The following is a 21,866-nucleotide window of genomic DNA, read 5'->3' on the forward strand; positions in this document are numbered from 1 at the left end:
CTCTCAGTCCTCCAACATGCTCCAATTTCCACATAAGTCATCTCTGAGGTGATTTGTCAAATGACTTCTTTAGGTTGAAGTACCTTCTAGATTTAAACCCAAACTGACTGTCAGAATATTCATATTTTCAAGATATTTGGTCTATTGATCTTTCACAAGCATTTCATATAATTCAACTATTGTATTGGTCAACGATACATGCCTATAATGTAGTGGTGTCTCCTTGTTTCCACCTTTGTGAACTGGCACCACATTTGCCCCTTTCCAATCAAGTGGCACAATGCGTTCTTTAAATATGTAATATGACTGTGAATCTTGTCTGCTAATTGTTCCCTACATTCTTTAAGTATCCAATTTGAGATTCTGTCAGGTCCTGAAACTTCTGTCAAATCCAATGATCTCAATAGATTGATCACTTCCCTCACTGCCACATTTATATTTTCTAAATTTGCTTTTTGCTTCTCTCACTGTCCTAAAAAAAGTGCTCTCTTTGATGAAGACCCACTGTAAACTTATGTTCATAATTTCTACATAAGCTGAGGCTTCTTCCGAGATTTCACCACTATCAACTTGATGATTATGAAAAATTTTGGTCCATATTTACATTTATATACTACACCTCTTTCAAATTTGTTTTCATTCCTAGCTTGTTTGTAAGTTGTTGTTTTTTTTTCATTGTTTCTTCTCTTCCATTTTCCTCAATCCATGTCCTTAGCCTTTTTTGGAATCTCATACTTTTGGTTAAACCAGTCCTGTTTCTGCTTTTTTCTTTGCCTTGTCTTTGGGATATACTTGTTCACTCCCTTGTTACAAATGTCAAGAAAGATTTCCTATTTCCTCCTTATTCCTGTGATATTCATGAATTCCTCCCAGTTTGCTTCTTCAAAGAATTGAGTCTCCCTTGCCTATGTGATTCATTCCTTAGCTCTATTTCCTCATCTTCCAGCTGAAACTCAGTTGTTACATGGTCACTTTCTTTATGGGGCAAAGGTAGTTCAAGGAGCTGATGTTGTCTGGCTCTTTGGTTAGTAACAATTCTAATCTTGTGGGAATGTCATCTCCTCTTACCCAGGTCACTTCCTTTACCCAATGAGTCATTGTATTCTCCATTGCTATACTCAACAGGGTATTTCCCTAGGAATCTGCTATACCACTTGCTTCCCATTCCTCCCAGTTGACCTCATTGCAATTAAAATCTTTAATAAGAACTATATTGCTACTTTGTTGAATATTTTACTTTAGGAAGAAAACTGTATCCAATAACAATTCATGATATTCAGCTTCATTCCAAGCTCTTGTCTTGGGGTACATATGCCACAATGAAGTCTCTGTTATTCAGCCTTTTCTTCACTCAGATTTGCTTCTTCCACCTTCATGTTATTTTTCACTACAAACATTACTCCTCCACCTAATCTATCTTCTCTGTTTCTTCTCCAGGAGGTGTATCTATTGTTTCCCAACTGTATATCAAAGTTTTTGGGGAATTTTGTCTTTACTAGTTTATCCTTAAGTTCAGAAAACAGCGGGTCACCATAAATGGAGCAAAATCTAGGTGGGGCAATGTTACTAGTGGGGTCCCACAGGGCTCAGTTTTGGGTCCCTTGTTGTTCATTATGTACATATATGACTTAGACGACGGGATAAATAGTGATGTTAGTAAGTTTGCAGATGACACTAAAATAGGATGCCTAATTACGTCAGGAGACAACACAGAGATTCTGCAAGATGATCTTTAGAAATTGTTCACATAGTCGGTGAAATGGCAAATGAACTTCAATATCTCTAAGTGTAGCCTGTTAAACGTAGGGCTACACAACCCCAAAAATACATACAGCTTAGATAACACGCTTTTAGAGAAAACTTAGTGCAAGAGAGACTTGGGAGTTCTAGTGAGTCCGGGCCTTAAAACCAGGAAACAGTGCATTAGTGCCAGGAATAAAGCTAACAGAGCATTAGGTTTCATTGTTAGGATGGTAACAAATAGAAGTGCAGAAGTAATTATTAAACTCTATCTAGCGATAGTTAGACCCATCCTTGACTATGTGGTAAAATTTTGGTCTCCGTCCAACAGAATGGACATCAATTCACTAGAATCAGTACAGAGAAGAATGACCAAAATGATACATGGACTCGGAAATTTGCCTTACAAAGAGTGCCTTAGGCACCTTAACTTACACTCTCTGGAAAGACGCAGAGTGTGGGTTATCTAATAGAGGTGTTCAAGTGGATCAAAGGCTTTAAAAAGGGTGTTGCAAACAAGGTCATCATATTAAAACAACAGGGCAGGACTTGCAGTAATAGTTATAAATGGGACAAATTAAGATTTAAAAAGGAAATAGGCAAGAATTGGCTTACTAATATGGTGGTCAAACGAATGGAACAAACTTACTAACCATGTAGTAATTGCTGAAACTATCAGTTGTTTTAAGAAATGGTTTGACAACTTTATGGATGGGGATGACAGGTAGTGATGGATACGGAGCTGCCTAGTGTAGGCCTTATGGTCTCTTGCAGTCTCCTTCATTCTTATGTTCTTATAGTCATTTATATCTAACCTGGCCGATTAGTAAACCATCAACATTAGCATATGCTACTTTAAGTTTCCTTGTAGTGTCCCCTTTGCAATACTGGCTTCCTGTTATTTTAGAAACTATTTCCTCAACTTCTGATTGACAATAAAAAAAAAAAATAAATAAAAATAAAAAAATAAAAAAAAATCTGTCATCATTTTTTATTTTGGATTCCTCTATGAGCTTTCTTGTCTTTCCTGCTCCTATTCATTATTATCTTTCCTAATCTTAATATTTTTCAGCTTTTCTTCTCATGCTTGACAAAACTTGCCGATTACCTTGTTTGCCATGGCTTGTGACTTGAAATTTATTTTCATTGGGCATGTACCATTTCTCTCATATTGACCTAACCTATACATGCTATCAATCTGGTCTGTTACATCTAAGTCCTTCCTTAGAGTTATTGAGGTAATTTCCCTAATTATTTGCATTTCTTGTTTATGATGTAACTTCCATGAGGCGATGTGTTGTTCACAGCAACCAAAGAGCAAAACCCATCTAGACTTATCAACTACATCTCTGACAAAAGATTCTCTTTTTTATAACCTTAAATATTACTTCTTTGAGGCTATCTCTTCTCTGTTGCTCCATGATCTCTTTAAAGGTTACTCTATCACAATTGTTGTCGGCCAATACTCTTTTTTCCTCCATGCTGTTATGAATTTTTTTTTCTCTCATTTGTTGAAGCTTCATTTTCCCTTTTCAAGTGATCAATCTCTGCTTCCTGAGCCAGATTTGTTCCATTTTCTTCCTCAAGTTTTTGCTCCAGATTGTGCAATCTAGCCTCATGTCAGGAAATTAAATCTCTAAATCTTTTCAACTTGTTAGAATTTCACTTACCTCTAAGGTTGTAACTAATCTTGTTTTCTCAAATTCATTCCCTGCCCTACATTGATCAAGTTTTTCGATGGACTTGTTCACCTTTTTAGACATGAAACCTTCAAAACCTGCCATTGTTATTGTAATTCAACAACAACAACAACAAAACAATACTGTGATGTTAACAAACTAGGATTAATTTTGATCTTCTTTCTTCATATCATGAGCAACTTCAGAGATGAAAACCACTAGTTTCCCTCACTTTTATTTTTTTTTTCAAAAGTTAGAATCAGCAATGTTTTGTATCTACTGTGACCCTGAGTAGCTTTGCTTCCTCCCTGTTCATCCTCTTTCATCTGGTTTTGTTTGTTAAAGGCAAATCTAGATGCATCATTTCATGTCACCATCATCACCGCCATCGCATTTTGTGTTTGACCAGGCGAGGACGGTTGGAAAGAAAAGAGGAGAAGAATTCTCTCTTCAAAAGAGAGTATTGTATCCAATAACATTTTATGATATTCAGCTTCATTCCAAACTCGTGTGTTGGGGGGAATATATGCCACCATGAAGTCTCTTCTATTGTGCTATTTAGAACTAATCTTTAGGTAAATTGCTTCAGCCCTGCCTTCACTTATTATAAACATTACTCTTCCACCCTTTTAATTTTCTCTGTCTCTTCTCCAGGTTGTATCTGTTGTTCCCCAACTGTATATAAAAAAAAATTGGGGGTTTAATCTCTACTAGATATATTATATCAAGCTCATTTACCCTTAAGAATTAATTTATCTCCAACCTGACCAATAGTAAACCATCAAAATTATCATATGTTACTTTAAGTTTCCTTGTAGTGCTTACTTTGCAATGCTGCCTTTTTATTTTCCAAGACACCATTTCCTTACCTTCTGACTGACAACTCTCTCAAGAAAATGCTCTTTTTCTTCTTTGGTCCTCCTATCATTTTTGACTTTGGCATCCTCTAAGAGCTTTCATGTCTTTGCTTGTTCCTCTTTGTTAGTATCTTTCCTAATCCAAATATTTCTTAACTTTTCTTCTCATGCTAACTTCCAAGACTTGCTGATTACTTCTTTTGCCATAGCTTTCGACTTGAACTTCATTTTTGCTGGATGTGCAAAATTTCTCTTATATTTGCCTAACCTATACATGCTATCAATCAGGTCTGTTACATCCAAAGCCTTCCCTAGAGTTGTTGATGTAATTTCCCTGATAATTTGTATTTTTTTTCTTGACGTAACTTCCATGAAGTGTTATATTCTTCACAGTATCCAAAGAGTAAGATGCATTTAGACCTGTCTACAACATCTCTAGTGAAAGATTCTATCTTTCTTTTTTATTTTATAACCTTGACTACTTCTTCTAGACTATCTCTTTCCTGTTGCTCCATGACCTTTAAAAGGTTACTTTATTTCTTCTATCCTCATTTGTTGTTGGCCCATCCTCTTTTCCCTCTATGGTGTTAAGATTTTTCTCTCATTTATCAAATTCTCATGTATGTGTATGAATATAGCTGAAGCACATATGTAAATGATACAAAAACACTACTGGCCAGGCAATAGTCCTGACATAAACCTAATAGAAAAACCTGTGGAACCACATTAAACAAGACCTGCAGGGTAAAGATACGAGCTCTGTGCCCAAGCTTGAGGCAGCCATTCACCAATCCTGGGCTAGTATAACCCCTGCATATCTTGCCAAGTACGCCACTTCCATTCCAAACCGCCTTCGTGAGATCATTGCACGTAAAAGCCACCCATCAAAGTATTAGAGGTACGAAGTGAGCATTTGTTTATTGATTTATGACTCATTCATTCTCCTCATCACTCATTCTCTCTAACCGTTCGTACTTCCTTGTCGAGCACTGTATATATTTATATATATTTAAGAGATTTGTAACTAACATTTCTTTATATTCAGTTTCATTCTAATCCCTTGTATTTACCTAGTTGTATTTACCTAGTTGTATTTTGCGGGAAGGGGAGCTAAGCTCGTGATGTCCCGCCTTTGTATCTTGCAGTGTCTAGTTTGTTTTTAAACTCATGAATGGTTTTTGCGCATACTATTTCATTGTCCAGTTTGTTCCAAGTGTCCAAAACTCTATGAGGAAAACTGTTTTTCTTCAGTTCTCTTCTATAGCTATGTTTTTTTATTTTCTTTCCATGTCCCCTTGTGTTTCTTTTGTCCCAGTTAAGTAAGTTCTCTCTATCGAGTACCTCTGTGCCTCTCATGATTCTGTAGATGGTCAATAGGTCACCTCTCTCTCTTCTTTGCTCCAGTGTCGGTAACTCCAGTTTAGCCAATCTCTCCTCGTATGATAGGTTTGCAAGTGCAGGTGCCATTTTTGTAGCTGCTCTTTGGATTCTTTCTATTTTCTTTATATTCTTTTTGGTACTGGGGGACCACAATGTCGCCGCATACTCTAATCTAGGCCTTATCAATGTAACCAATATTTTTTTTATCATGTCTTCGTCCAAGTATGTAAACGCCACTTTTATTGATCTTAGCAAGTTGTAAGTCTCCCCGACAATTTTGTTAATCTGTATATCATAGGATAAGTCGTTCGTGATAATTACTCCCAAATCTTTTTCGGATCCTACTTTCTTTACTTCTTTGGTTCCAATTGTATATTTTCCTGATATTCTGTTTTTGCTTTTTCCAAACTCCATTATGCTACACTTCTTAGTATTAAAGTCCACTTCCCATTTCTGACTCCAGTTCCATACCCTATTTAGGTCTTCTTGCAGTGCTTCACAGTCCTCATCAGTTTCTATTTTCCTTAGCAGTTTGGCGTCATCGGCAAAGAAGCTCATGTAGCAGTTCACGTCCTCGTCCATGTCATTCATATAGATAGCAAACATTATTGGTGCCAGCACAGATCCTTGCGGTACTCCACTGATCACCTCTTTCCAATCTGAATATTTTTCTCTGAGCACTACTCTCATCTTTCTACCAGTCAGAAAGTCCTCTATCCATTTTAGTAGGTTTCCTTGTATTCCTCCTATGTGTTCCAGTTTTTTTAGTAGTTTTCTGTGTGGTACTTTGTCAAAGGCTTTTTGCAAGTCTAGGAATGCACAATCAGCCCATCCATTTCTTTCTTGCACTATGTCTATTAGTCTTGAGTAAAAGCATATTACGTTTGTGGAGCATGATCTTCCTTGCCTGAATCCGAATTGTCTTGGGTTTAACCATTTCCATTAGGTGCCGCACATGTAGGCGTCATGAGGAGCAAGTGGATTCGCGACGCTGCCATATCGGCGTCTTGATTATATTTATTGTAGTCGCCCCTGTGTTTTTACATTCTCCCAAATGTGCCCTGAATCCCATTCTCTGTGGTTTTCAAAATTCGCGGGTGAAAGAGAGAACGATCGATATAAGCGCCGACTATATTTTATGATGCGAATATTATTACGTTACGTCATACGGCTGGCATTGGCTGCTGCCCGCAAGATTTAAGTCCCGTACTGAAGTGGTTAATATGTCATTGTCTTCCAGATGTTTTACCCATCTATTCTTGATTATTTTCTCACAAATTTTGGCTATGGTGCTTGTTAGTGATACTGGCCTATAGTTGGTGGGTTCTTCTTTGTTTCCTCCTTTGTGTATTGGTACAATGTTAGCGTTTTTCCAGTCCTCGGGTATCTTTCCTTCTTTGAGTGAGCTGTTTATCAAGATGTGTATTTTGTCTGTTAGTTCTTCTTTGCACTCCTTTAGAATCCAATTTGCAATACCATCCGGGCCATGTGATTTTCTGACATCCAGCCTTGATAGATGTTCTGATATTTCCTTTAGTGATGCTGTAAACTCATTCATGAGGGGAGATTTCTTGTTTTTATCTATGTCACAATTTGGTATTTTCTCTCTGGTGAAAACAGATTTAAAGTGGTTGTTCATGACTTCGGCCATCTCTAAATCTTCTGTGTATTCTATGTTTCCTTGGCATAGTTTCACCATTTCCTGTTTGTTTTTAAGTTTACCATTCACATACCGATAGAATAGTTTGGGTTGCTCTTTGCATTTGTCTATAATATCCTTCTCATGGTTCCTTTTTTCCTCTCTTCTCACATTGACATACTCATTTCTATAGTTAACATAAATTTGCCATTTGCTTTGTTTTTTGTCTTTTCTCCACTTTTTCCAAGCTTTGTCCCTTCTGTCTTTTGCCTCACTGCATCTTTTGTTGAACCAACATTTAATGTACTCTCTCTCTCGCTTTTGTCTTGGTACATGCCTGTTTACACCTTCATTGTAGTTTTCCATCAATACATTCCATTTCTCTTCCACTGTTGTTTCTTCCCTGTAAAATATTTCCCAGTTTGCATTCCGGAAGAATGTCTTTAGTTTTGTAAAGTCTGTTTTGTTGTACATCAGTCTTCCTTTCCTATGCTTTTCGTTCCTCTCTATGTCTATTTCTTCCTTTAGTACAGTTTCGATGAGTACATGGTCACTCTTTCCAATTGGTGTCTCATACTGGACTTTATGCACTATTTCAGGTTCTGTTGTAAATATTAGATCTAGTTTCGATGGCTCTTCATTATTTCTGTACCTTGTGTTTTCACGGACCCATTGGGTCATTGTGTACTCCATGGTCATATCTAGTAGTACATTGCCCCACGAGTCATCTCCTCCTTGCACTGTCATGCTGTCCCAACAAATTTCTTTGCAATTGAAGTCCCCCATAATTACCAGATTACCCTTACCCATTAGTATCTCATTGAGTGATTTTCTTGTATCATCTAGCATTTTTGTATGTTCGTTTTCTTTCCAAGCGCTTGTTTTTGGAGGCACATAAGTCACCACAAACTTTCTACTTTTCATATTCTTGCCTTCGACTTTTATCATGATCAATTCAACATTACCTTTGCCCTCTGCAATTTTTGTCACCTTTAGGTCTTTCTTGGCCAAGAACATGATTCCCCCTCCCTGTTTCTTGTCCCTGTTTTTTATCCAGTAGTTGTATAAACCTTGTCCGATAACAGTGGATGGTATTTCACCTCTTAGTTTAGTTTCTACAATTCCCATTATGTCTGGTTTTGCTTCTAACAGATAATCATTGAGTTCGTTCAGTCCCGAAATTAGTCCGTCAATGTTGGTATAGGCCACTTTTAATTTTCTTCCTTCTCCCTGGTTTCTTCTTCCCTTGGTTTTTTCGTTTTGAAGCGCCATTGTCTTAATCTCAGGTCTATTACTCTCCACTGGAATTCTTTGCATTCTGTCTCCGATCTTTTCAAGTTTTTTTCCTTTGCTTCTTCTCTTAGTGCCCTTTCTTTTTCTAATTCCTCAGTACTCATTTCTCTTTTTATCCATATCTTATTGTACTTTTCACTCTTTGCCAAGTTACCTACTTTTTCAAATATGTCTTCTACTACCATTTGTGACCTTAGTTTTATCTTTAGAGGTCGATTCCTATCCTTAGTATAGCGACCAATTCTGTAAGTCTCTTCTAGGTCTGTGCCTGAATCACTGTCTCCCCCCTGAATTTCATTAAGGATTTCTACTGCTGTCTCTTTTTCTTCTTTTTCTCTCATGTACCTCGCCAATCCTTGTTTTTCTTTAAGCCCATAAACCACAATACATTTCTTCCTATCTACTGTATCCCTGACCCAATTTGCTTTTTCGTTAATCACTTGAATGATTGTGTCTTTTGCATTATCTTGCATTTGCTGCTTGACTATTTCTTTGAAAGCAATTTCTTTATTTTCAATATTTTCTTTCCACTTCTTAATTTCCTGGATACTGTCCCCACCTTAGTTTTCTTCGATCTTTTGTGTCAATTCCTGTAATTTGTTGTTCACTTCCTGCTTTAGATTTTCGCTATTGTTATTATCATTAGTTTTCTTCTTTTCATTATCATTCTTCAGTTCATTTATGTCTCTTTTCATTTCTTTAATTTTGTTTGTAAGGGGTGCATATGCTTAATTTAGATTTGCTTTCCCCACCATTATGTTATTTCTTATAACAACCACTACTCTGCCACCCATTTAATATTTTCTGTCTCTTCTCCAGACAGTGTATTTATTATTTACCAGCTGTGAATCAAAAACTTTTGGAAGCTTAATCTCTCCTACGCACAAAATATCAAGGTAATTGTTCATCTCCAACCTGGCTGATGATAAACCATCTATATTAGCATAGGTTATTCTAAGTTTTCTTGTAGTGTTTCCTGTGATATATCACAATCTTTTTTTTAAATCTATTTCTTCATGCTTTGAGAATGATCCAGAGAAACTGCTGTTCTTCTTCTCCTCCCATCCTCATTTAATTTCTGTCCTTGGCTTTATTTACAAGTTTCAGTGTCTCTGCACATTCATCCTCAGTCATTAAATATATCTAAATTTATGGTCCTGTAGCCGCAGCATCTACGTCGTGGGACCACCCCACAACTCCAAGAGTTGGGGGCCAAACAGCGGCAACCAGCCCTGGCCACCGGCTCTACGCAGGTGGCACCAATCCCCAAGAGGAGCTACATCTGCCTTGGGGAGTACCACAATCCTTTTTCTCAACATGCAATATTACGTTTTTTCTGCACGGAGGGGTGATTTTCCGGCGATCACCCCTCTTCTTCTACTTTTAGCCAGAGATGTAGAGAGCAATCCTAGGCCCACCACAAAATACACATGCCCAACATGCTCTAAACCCATTACTTCGAGCAGACAGACAAAGGGCTCAGTTCAGTGCAATATGTGCAAAAACTGGGCCCACCTCACTTGTACAACACTTGCTGACACAAACCAATACACAAACACTTGGACATGTTCTACCTGCCCTCCAGTAACCCCACTCCCACCTTCCCAACCACAGCCAGCACCCTTACCCACTCCCAATTTCCCTTTGCCCTTATCCCCAATCAGTACTTGCCTTCCTTTGTCCCCAATCTTTCCTTTCCCCCCCTCTAACCCAGATCCTATACCTTCCCCATTAACTCTCCAACCTCAACCCCAAATGGCAACATACAACACATACAGAACACACAACATCAACATATTACAACACAACATTGATGATATTAACACGAAAAAACATGACCTCGAACACTTTTTTAAACAACACAACATACACAATGCAATTATACAAGAAACAAAACTAAGACACTCACACAAAACACCATCATTTCATAATTACACCACCATCAGACAAGACGGGACCGACGGCAATGGCGGTGGACTCATCACCCTGATCCACCACTCCATCTGTTTTGTGTGACACAAATGCCACAACCAAAATTCTTCTCCCTACCACAGAATACACTACAGAAATCCAATCCATTTGAATCCGCACAGGCAACAAATCAACACTGACAATAGTTAACATGTACATTCCCCCCAATCATCCCCCACAGTTCCAAACACCTTCAGACCTCAATTTAGCCAACTAGCCTCAATCCCCAACCTGATCATAGGTGGTGACTTCAACGCCAAGTCGTCTGCCTGGTATGTCGACAACCCTGACACAGACAGAGGGCTTGATATACAGACTCAGTTTGACTCATTGACTATCATGAACAACACACATAATCATACACATATCCCACACCAAGCCCTCTACACTCCCTCCTCTCCTGATATCACCTTCTATTCCCCCTGCCTAACCCCAACAACATCATGGAGAGTGGTCAGAACCCTTGGTTCTGACCTCCTTCCAATCATCATCACCACCAAAACAAGATGCACCCCAGTTGGCCACAGACACACATACACCAATTACAAGAGAGCTAACTGGGAAGCTTTTACTAAAGAGACAGAACAACATTTTGAAACACTTAACAGTACACCAATCACAAACATAAACAATGCTGTGCACACTTTTAATACAATCATACAAAACACAGACAAGAGATACATCCCTAGAGGCAACAGAAAATCACACAACCCCAACTTCACACCAGAAATCCAAGGCCTCATCAGACAATGAGACACACTTAAACACAATACCCCCACACCTATCCCTCAAAACATACCAGACCAAATACAAACACTAAACACTGTGATTGCCAATAAAATATACAAAAAACACAAAATTGGCAAAACTTTATCAATACACTTGATCACAAAACAAACACCAGCAAATTGTACAAAACACTCAACAGCATTACACTATCCAACAGTAACACAACAAGCTCTCACGCAGCAATAATCACAACAACAGACAATCTACCCTCAAACAGACAACAAACAAACACACTCATAAATCATTTTGCACAGACAAGCCATCTCACTTCTCACCCTGACGACCGACGCACTATTAGACCTAAGAAAGACTTTCCCACAGACTCAGACTATACACCCTTCATAGACAGTCAGACAAAACACATAGTACATAATCTCAAGCACTCATCTGCCTGTGGCCCTGATAACATAAGTAACATCCACCTAAAACACATTGCAAACTACAGCTATTCACACAACACTATACCCGACATCTGGAAGCATGGTAAAATAATCACCATTCCAAAACCGAACAAAGACCCAACAATCCCAACATCGCACCGCCCAATCACACTTCTCTGCACCCCCTCTAAAGTCATTGAACGCCTAATACTTCAACTTGTCACACCACATATTCCCCTTGCTGACTCACAACACAGTTTTAGGCCACTACACTCCACAAACATTCTTCTGATAAACCTCACACAAAGAATTTTAGATGGCATCAATTCAGATAGGCCCCACCACAGAACACTTCTTATAACATTAGACATTAGTAAAGCTTTTGATGCTATCCCCCGCCACAACCTAACAAATAAAATATATAACACAGACATGCACAATAACACCAAAAGATGGCTGGCCAATTATCTGGCAGGTAGGAATGCTTATGTGTCATATAATGGCCAATCATTGCACATCAGAAACATTAAGAATGGAGTACCACAGGGCTCTGTTCTATCCCCTACGCTCTTTAATCTATACATGCATGACTTACCCACACCAGACACCTCAGAAATACAAATCTCTTCCTACTCAGACGACATAACAATCACATGCACACATCGTAACACTGACAAAGCTGCAGAAATAATCCAGCCATACCTTGATACACTCAACACATGGTTCATCACAAACAGACTCAAAATAGCTCCAACCAAATCTACAGCAACACTTCTCACCAACTGGACAAAAGAACACAAATACATACCTCATCTCTACATCAACAACACTCTAATACCACACACAAACACACCGAAAATTCTTGGTGTAACATACGATACATCCATGTCTTTCAAACAACACATCACAAACATAAAAAACAAATGCACACCTAGACTTAACGCACTTAAGTCAATCACTGGAACAACATTTGGACAAAACAAAGAAACTAATACAACAATATACAAACAATGCATACACTCAGTGATGAATTATGCGAGTCCTGCATGGGCTCCTAATCTCAGTGAGACACACCACAACACCCTTCAAATCATACAAAACAAAGCCCTAAAAACAATTACAGGCTGCACAAATACAACACCTACAGACCATTTACACCATGAAACAAAAGTCCTCAAAGTCAAGGACCACCTCGACATGAGAGGCACACAAACACTTGCCGCAGCCACCACAAACACATCACACCCACTACACTACATAGCAGAACACCCACACACACCAAGAAACATTAAAACAACACCCAAAGACCTGTATCACACACAGATACTCTCTTCTCTTCCTCCACAACCACCAAATACCAACCTCCGGAAACATATTCATAATCATATCACTCACCGCTCCATTAACACACTGAAAGACAACACACTGCTGCATGCCAGACCCCCTGATATCCACCCTTCTGAATCCTCTCTCCCACGAAAGGACAGAGTCCACTTGGCCAGACTGCGGTGCGGCCACCACCCACCACTTCTAAGCTACCAGAAGAGTCTGGATGACTGCATTGTGAACAGCTGCCTAGGATGTAACACTTCACCCCATACCATACAACACATAATGGAAGACTGCATTATACACAATCATGCACGCAAACAACACAACATACTCTCTATAAAGGATTTGTGGGAAAACCCAGTTTCGGCTGTGGCATTCCTTGGGGTGATGGGACTGCTCAGACAGACAGTCTAAGGGACGACAACAACAACATAATCTAAATCTATTTCTGGCTAACCCCTAGATTTGATGCTTGTTTTATTTGCTATGGTTTGCAACTTTATTTTTATTGGGATATTGTGTGTGTAATAATTACACAAGCAAGAACTCAATGTAAGCAAAAAGGAAGAATATATTAATAAACAAAAAACTTACATCATAAAAAAGAAAATCAATATTTTCAAAGTATAACTTACCATAATTCTTGTCCAAAATGTAAATATCTCCATACTGGGGTCTATCAATCTTACATTTGAGTGCTGGAATATCACCAGCAATGACCTTATCTGCAAAAAGAAGTTACCAAATCACAAGATAGTCTGAATGTATACACACACACACACTTTCGTCGAATGGATGGCGAAGGTTGGAGTTCTGAAGAAAAAGTGAAATTTTCGTGGATCTCAATGCAAGGGAAGTACCTTATTGTATTTATAGGGAAGGGGAAAGCTCGTGGTGTAGTGGGAAAGTGAGGAAAAAGGAGAAGGGGAGGGATTACTGAGGGAAATGGAAGGAAATGAGGAAGGGGAGGACTTGGTCCAGGAGGCCAGGCATCTTGTAAACAAGAGAAGGACCGATGATTTTGAAGGGATTAACAAAAATGTAAAGATTAGAAATATAGATAAGAGCAGCACAATGGAAGGTGAGGATAATAATTTCCAGGGATTTAATGAGGGGGGGCCGGATACCAACCTCCCCCGATTAGCAAGACTAGAGGAAAAACTTGAGCAAATGACCGAACATTGGGAGATTAGGTTCGGTAACATAGCAAAGATTGCGCAGAGTTGAAAAATTGGAAGAACTAGAGAAGGTGAACAAAAACTTAACTAATGAAATAGAAAAATTAAAAAGACAGTTAAAAGAAGTAAAAGAGGAGAATGAAGAATTAAAGAGGAATAATAAAGACAACAAAGAGGCTATAGCAAAAGAAGCACAGGGTTGGAAAAAAATCCAAGAAAACAGTAAAGTTGCATTTACTGACATAATTAAACAGAAAATGAAAGAACAAACTCAAGACTCAGTTATTAAAGTGATGAGACAGAAGGAGAATATAGTAAGAGACTTAGCACATAAAAAGAAATGTATAATTATATTAGGAATGGAAGAGAAACATAACCTAAATAGAACCACAAGAATCAATGAGGAAAAAGAAAAAGTAAGCAGTTTACTAGAATTAGTTGAAGATGAACCTGTGAAATCATGAAACAAATTAAAGAGATGTTTAGACTCGGAAAATATAGTACAGATAAGGCCAGACCAATTAAGATTAAATTCAAGTCACAAACGACAGCAGAGAATATCTTAACAAAAACAGGGAAACTAGCAGCAAGTGAACAATATAAAATGGTATGGATAAAAAGAGAAATGAATAAAGAGGAAAGAGAGGAGGAAAAAAATGAAACGACATGAAGCTAAGGAAAAAACACAAGAACAGAACAGAGTCAGAAAAAGAGAAATTCTATTGGAGAGTAGTGAATATGAAAGTAAGGAAATACGACATACTAGAGAAAAACAAAAGGGAAACAGAGAATACAATGGAAGTGGCAGAAAACTAAGAGTGTCTTACACAAATATAGATGGATTAATAACAGGATTGAATGAGCTGAATGATTATATATTATCTGAAGGAAAAAGAACCGGACATAATGGGAATTGTAGAAACGAAATTAAAAGGTCCACTACCACCCAACAGTGTAGGACATGATGCATATAATTATTGGATTAGAAACAGAGAGACAAAGCAAGGGGGTGGAGTTATGTTCCTGACTAAGAAGGATATAAACGGGAGGTGTGTCACATATGGAAAGAATACAGTAGAGATGATTATGATCGAAGTGGAAGACAGAGATAAGAAGAGCAGAAAGTTTGTGATAAATTATGTGCCTCCAAAAACAGCCTCGTGGGAAGAGAGTGAACATAAAAGTATGTTAGAAGACACAAGGATAACATTAAATAAGATAATGGAAGATGGAGGAAGAATAGTTATGATGGGTGACTTTAATTGTAAAGAAATCTGCTGGGAAGAGATGACAGTAAAGGGTGGAGACGGCTCATGGGGAAATGTTCTACTCGAGATGATTATTGACCATACAATGACACAGTGGATACAGGAGAACACTAGGTATAGAAATGAAGAACAATCGAGACTAGACCTAATAATCACATCTGAACCTAGAATAGTGGAAAAGATTGAATATAAAACACCAATAAGTAAAAGTGACCACATATTGATTGAACTGGAACTAAATGAGGAAAAATACATGAAAAGAAATGAACAATATAAAAAAGGAAGAATGATGTATGAAAAAACAAATTTTGATAAAATAAGAGAATTCTTTAAAAAAGAAAACTGGGAAGGAATATACAAAGAAGAAACAACAGTGGAAGAGAAATGGAATATTTTGAAAAAAATTTATAAAAAAAAAAAAAGGAGTGGAACAGTAAGTCCCAAGACAAAAACAAGAAAAAGAATATGTAAAGTGCTGGTACAACAAAAGTTGTAAGGAGTTAAAAGACAAAACAGATAAAGCCTGGACCAAATGGAAGAAATACAAAAGACCTGAAAAATGGAAAATATATACTTGTTATAGAAATGAATATGTACAAGCGTGCAGAGAGGAAAAGAGAAAATAGTTAGTTCGTCCATATTTGGAATATACTGTTTCCGTATGGTCACCGAATCTCATTAAAGACATTGACAGACTGGAAAAAGTACAATGGCGAGCCACAAAACTGATTCCAAATATCAAAAATAAATCATACGAAAATCGACTAAAACATATGAATCTGTTTTCCCTAAAAAAACGTAGACTCAGAGGTGACTTCATACAGGTCTTTAAGATTTTAAAGGGAATTGACATCAAAAGTGACCAAATTTTCACATTGAATGAGAATCAGACAAGAAACAATGGTCTCAAACTGTCCGGAAATAGATTCAATTTGGAAGTAGGTAGAAACAACTTTGCCAACTGTGTAGTTAATGAATGGAATAAACTTCCTGCACAGGTAGTGCAATGTAGTTCAGTTTGAAGCTTTAAGAATCATTTAGATAAACACCTAAGCAAGATGCTGTAATGATTATAATTTATTTTATATTACTTGTTTTTGTTTTGTTATCATTTGTCTGTCTGATTTTCATTTATTATTAGTTATATGTCAATTTATTATTATTTACTATTTACCTGTTTGTTTATTATTTAACTATACCTATGCATTTATTTATGTATTTTATTTGCTATTTACATTATAATAGTTTTAATTTATTATTTTATCATTATTATGATTTTTGTTTCACATCCGACCTAGATATGGACCAAAAGGTCTCCTGTCAGCATCCTCCACCTTTGTAATCCTTTGTAATATGAAAAAGATGTCATAGAAAAATGTAAAGATCAACCAAAAGGCAAAGAGGAGTTGAATATACAGAGGAAATAAAAATGGCAGAAATTATGAACAAGCATTTTAAATCAGTGTTTACAAGGGAGAACATACAACTTGAAGAGATCGAATGGAAAGAGAAAGTCTCCCCTAAGAATAAAATAGAAGTAACAAAAATGAAATAATGAAACACTTAAGTAATCTTGATGTCAGAAAATTGCATGTACCAGATGAAATAGCAAACTGGATTTTGAAAGAATGCAGGAATGAACTGGCAGACAAAACACATAGCATAATAAACAGTTCCTTGAAAGAAGGAAAAGTTCCAGAAGATTGGAAAAAAGCAAATGTAGTACCTATATATAAAGGAGGAAATAAAGAAGACCCTACCAACTATAGACCAGTCTCTCTAACAAGTACAGTAGCAAAAATTTGTGAAAGAATTGTCAAAAGGAGATGGGTAAAGTATTTAGAAAAAAACAACGTGCTAAATCCAAGGCAATTTGGATTCAGACAAGGACGATCATGCGTCACCAATTTAATATGTTTCTATTCAAGGCTAATAGATATAATACAAGAGATGGATGGGCTGATTGTGCGTTTCTAGAATTAAAAAAAGCTTTTGACAAAGTACCACATAAGAAGTTGCTTAAGAAATTAGAAACTGAAGGAGGAATACAGGGCAAACTGCTTAAATGGATGGAAGACTTTTTGCAAGAAAGAAAAATGAGAATAGTGATAAGAGACAAACACTCAAAATGGGATGAAGTAATAAGTGGTGTTCCACAAGGAACAGTTCTGGCCCCAATAATGTTTGCTATATATATTAATGATATGGATGAAGAAATTGAAAGTTATATGAGCTTCTTTGCAGATGATGCAAAACTATTAAAAAAAGTGAACACGGAAGAAGATTGTGAGTCACTACAGAGTGATCTAAATAAAGTATGGGAATGGAGTAGGAAGTGGGAGATGGAGTTCAACACAAAAAAGTGTAGTATAATGGAATTTGGAGAAAGCAAAAACAGAATAACAGGATCATATAAATTGGGAGAAGGAATAAAAAAATGTAGAAAATGAGAAGGACCTGGCAGTCATTGTTATGAATAATATGTCACCTGAGAAACATATAAACAAGATTTTTGGAGAAACTTATAATTTAATAAGAACAATCAAAGTGGCATTTACATACCTGGATGAAGAAATGGTGAAGAAAATTCTAATCACTCTGATAAGACCAAGATTGGAATATGCAGCAATGATATGGTCACCAAGTACAAAAAAATGTATAACAAAACTTGAAAGAATACAAAGAGCAATTACAAAATTGGCACCAACACTCTCAAAACTATCATATGAAGAGAGACTAGCAAAACTTGAGCTACAGACAATAGAGCAAAGAAGAGAGAGAGGAGATTTGATAGCTATTTACAGAATCTAATAAAATGGGATGATAGAAATACAAGAGGACACGGAAAGAAAATCAAGAAAGACAGCTATAGAAGAGCTCTGAAAAAGAACAGCTTTCCTCACAGAGTAATAGACAGTTGGAACAAGTGGAGAAAGTGGTGTGTGCAAAAACAATACATGAATTTAAAAATATTTTAGATAAAATGAGATATGAAGATGGGACACCACGAGCATAGCTCCCCTTCCCGTAAAATACAACTACGTAAAACAACTAGGTAAATACACACACAAACACACACTTGGACAACTACAGAAGAGATCGGAAAAAGAATAGCTTCCCACACAGAGTGCTGGATATATGGAATAACTTAGATAAAGAAACAGTGTGTGCAAATACTATTCAAGATTTTAAGAAAAAACTTGATGCTGAAAAATACAAAGAAGGATCACCATGAGCATAGCTCCCTTCCCGTATAATACAACAAGGTAAATACTTCTTTGCAGATGATGCAAAACTGTTAAAGAAAGTGAGTACTGAAACAGACTGTGACTCACTAGAGATCTGAACAGGGTCTGGGAATGGAGTCAGAACTGGGAAGTGGACTTCAACATAAATAAATGTAGTATAATGGAATGTGGAAAAAGTAAAAAAAGGATATCAGGACAATATAAAATTGGTGAAAAAGAAGTAACGAAAGTGGGATCTGAAAAAGGCCTGGGAGTGATCATCACAAAAGATATGTCCTGACAAACATATAAACAAAGTTGTCGGCAAAACCTATAACTTACTAAGATCAATAAAAGTGGCTTTTACTTACTTGGATGAAGAAATGGTAAAGAAAATATAAGTCACACTAATAAGGCCTAAATTGGAGTATGCAGCAACACTATGGTCACTCAGTACTAAAAAAAATATAAAGAAAATTGAGAGAATCCAGAGAGCTACTACAAAGAGGCCCCAGCACTATCAAAAATGACATATGAAGAAAGATCGTCAAAACTAGAACTACCAACTTTGGAACAAAGAAGAGAAAGAGGAGATTTGTTGACCATCTACAGAATTATGAAAGGTGTTGCTGTTGTTGTTGTTGTTGTCGTTCCCTAGACTGTCTGTCCGAGCAGTCCCGTCTCCCCAAGGAATGCTACAGCCGAAACTGGGTTTTCCCACAAATCCTTTATAGAGTGTATGTTGTGTTGTTTGCGTGCATGACTGTGTATAATGCAGTCTTCCATTGTGTTGTATGGTATGGGGTGAAGTGTTACATCCTAGGCAGCTGTTCACAATGCGGTCATCCAGCCTCTTCTGGTAGCTTAGAAGTGCTGGGTGGTGGCCGCACCGCAGTCTGGCCAAGTGGACTCTGTCCTTTCGTGGGAGAGAGGATTCAGAAGGGTGGATATCAGGGGGTCTGGCATGCAGCAGTGTGTTGTCTTTCAGTGTGTTAATGGAGCGGTGTGTGATAAGATTATGAATATGTTTCCGGAGGCTGGTATTTGGTGGGTGTGGAGGAAGAGAAGAGAGTATTTGTGCATAATAAAGGTCTTTGGGTGTTGTTTTAATGTTTCTTGGTGTGTGTGGGTGTTGTTGTTGTTGTCGTTCCCTAGACTGTCTGTCCGAGCAGTCCCGTCTCCCCAAGGAAGGCCACAGCCGAAACTGGGTTTTCCCACAAATCCTTTATAGAGTGTATGTTGTGTTGTTTGCGTGCATGATTGTGTATAATGCAGTCTTCCATTATGTGTTGTATGGTATGGGGTGAAGTGTTACATCCTGGGCAGCTGTTCACAACACGGTCGTCCAGCCTCTTCTGGTAGCTTAGAAGTGCTGGGTGGTGACCGCATCGCAGTCTGGCCAAGTGGACTCTGTCCTTACGTGGGAGAGAGGATTCAGAAGGGTGGATATCAGGGGGTCTGGCATGCAGCAGTGTGTTGTCTTTCAGTGTGTTAATGGAGCGGTGAGTGATATGATTATGAATATGTTTCCGGAGGCTGGTATTTGGTGGTTGTGGAGGAAGAGAAGAGAGTATCTGTGTGTAATAAAGGTCTTTGGGTGTAGTTTTAATGTTTCTTGGTGTGTGTGGGTGTTCTGCTATGTAGTGTAGCGGGTGTGATGTGTTTGTGGTGGCTGCAGCAAGTGTTTGTGTGCCTCTCATGTCGAGGTGGTCCTTGACTTTGAGGACTTTTGTTTCATGGTGTAAATGGTCTGTAGGTGATGTATTTGTGCAGCCTGTAATTGTTTTTAGGGCTTTGTTTTGTATGATTTGAAGGGTGTTGTGGTGTGTCTCACTGAGATTAGGAGCCCATGCAGGACTCGCATAATTCATCACTGAGCGTATGCATTGTTTGTATATTGTTATATTAGTTTCTTTGTTTTGTCCAAATGTTGTTCCAGTGATTGACTTAAGTGCGTTAAGTCTAGGTGTGCATTTGTTTTTTATGTTTGTGAGGTGTTGTTTGAAAGACATGGATGTATCGTATGTTACACCAAGAATTTTCGGTGTGTTTGTGTGTGGTATTAGAGTGTTGTTGATGTAGAGATGAGGTATGTATTTGTGTTCTTTTGTCCAGTTGGTGAGAAGTGTTGCTGTAGATTTGGTTGGAGCTATTTTGAGTCTGTTTGTGATGAACCATGTGTTGAGTGTGTCAAGGTAAGGCTGGATTATTTCTGCAGCTTTGTCTGTGTTACGATGTGTGCATGTGATTGTTATGTCGTCTGCGTAGGAAGAGATTTGTATTTCTGAGGTGTCTGGCGTGGGTAAGTCATGCATGTATAGATTAAATAATGTGGGGGATAGAACCGAGCCCTGTGGTACTCCGTTCTTAATGTTTCTGATGTGCGATGATTGGCCATTATATGACACATGAGCATTCCTGCCTGCCAGATAATTGGCCAGCCATCTTTTGGTGTTATTGTGCATGTCTGTGTTATATATTTTATTTGTTAGGTTGTGGCGGGGGATAGCATCAAAGGCTTTACTAATGTCCAATGTTATAAGAAGTGTTCTGTGGTGGGGCCTATCTGAATTGATGCCATCTAAAATTCTTTGTGTGAGGTTTGTCAGAAGAGTGTTTGTGGAGTGTAGTGGCCTAAAACCGTGTTGTGAGTCAGCAAGGGGAATATATGGTGTGACAAGTTTAAGTATTAGGCGTTCAATGACTTTAGAGGGGGTGCAGAGAAGTGTGATTGGGCGGTGCGATGTTGGGATTGTTGGGTCTTTGTTCGGTTTTGGAATGGTGATTATTTTACCATGCTTCCAGATGTCGGGTATTGTGTTGTGTGAATAGCTGTAGTTTGCAATGTTTGTGAGTGCGTGTATACCTTGTGGTCCAATGTGTTTTAGGTGTATGTTGCTTATGTTATCAGGGCCACAGGCAGATGAGTGCTTGAGACTATGCAATATGAGTTTTGTCTGACTGTCTATGAAGGGTGTATAGTCTGAGTCTGTGGGAAAGTCTTTCTTACGTCGAATGGTGCGTCGGTCGTCAGGGTGAGATGTAAGATGGCTCGTCTGTGCAAAATGACGTATGAGTGCGTTTGCTTGTTGTCTGTTTGAGGGTAGATTATCTGTTGTTGTGATTATTGCTG

At 37.9% G+C, this 21,866-nt stretch overlaps 1 protein-coding gene across 13 annotated transcripts in view; it reads right to left on the reverse strand.

Annotated features, from left to right (window-relative positions):
- LOC143039374 (uncharacterized) overlaps nt 1-21,866 on the reverse strand; it is a 1,426,499-nt gene that overhangs the window by 989,628 nt on the left and 415,005 nt on the right. For all 13 annotated transcript variants that reach the window (XM_076209287.1, XM_076209284.1, XM_076209291.1 and 10 more), the window contains one exon: nt 13,696-13,785. In XM_076209287.1, the coding sequence (XP_076065402.1) occupies nt 13,696-13,785 (90 nt within the window). The remainder of the gene's footprint in view (nt 1-13,695; nt 13,786-21,866) is intronic.

This window comes from Oratosquilla oratoria, chromosome 26 (assembly GCF_046742065.1).
Source record: "Oratosquilla oratoria isolate Oo_2021 chromosome 26, ASM4674206v1, whole genome shotgun sequence".
Classification (NCBI taxonomy): domain Eukaryota; kingdom Metazoa; phylum Arthropoda; class Malacostraca; order Stomatopoda; family Squillidae; genus Oratosquilla; species Oratosquilla oratoria.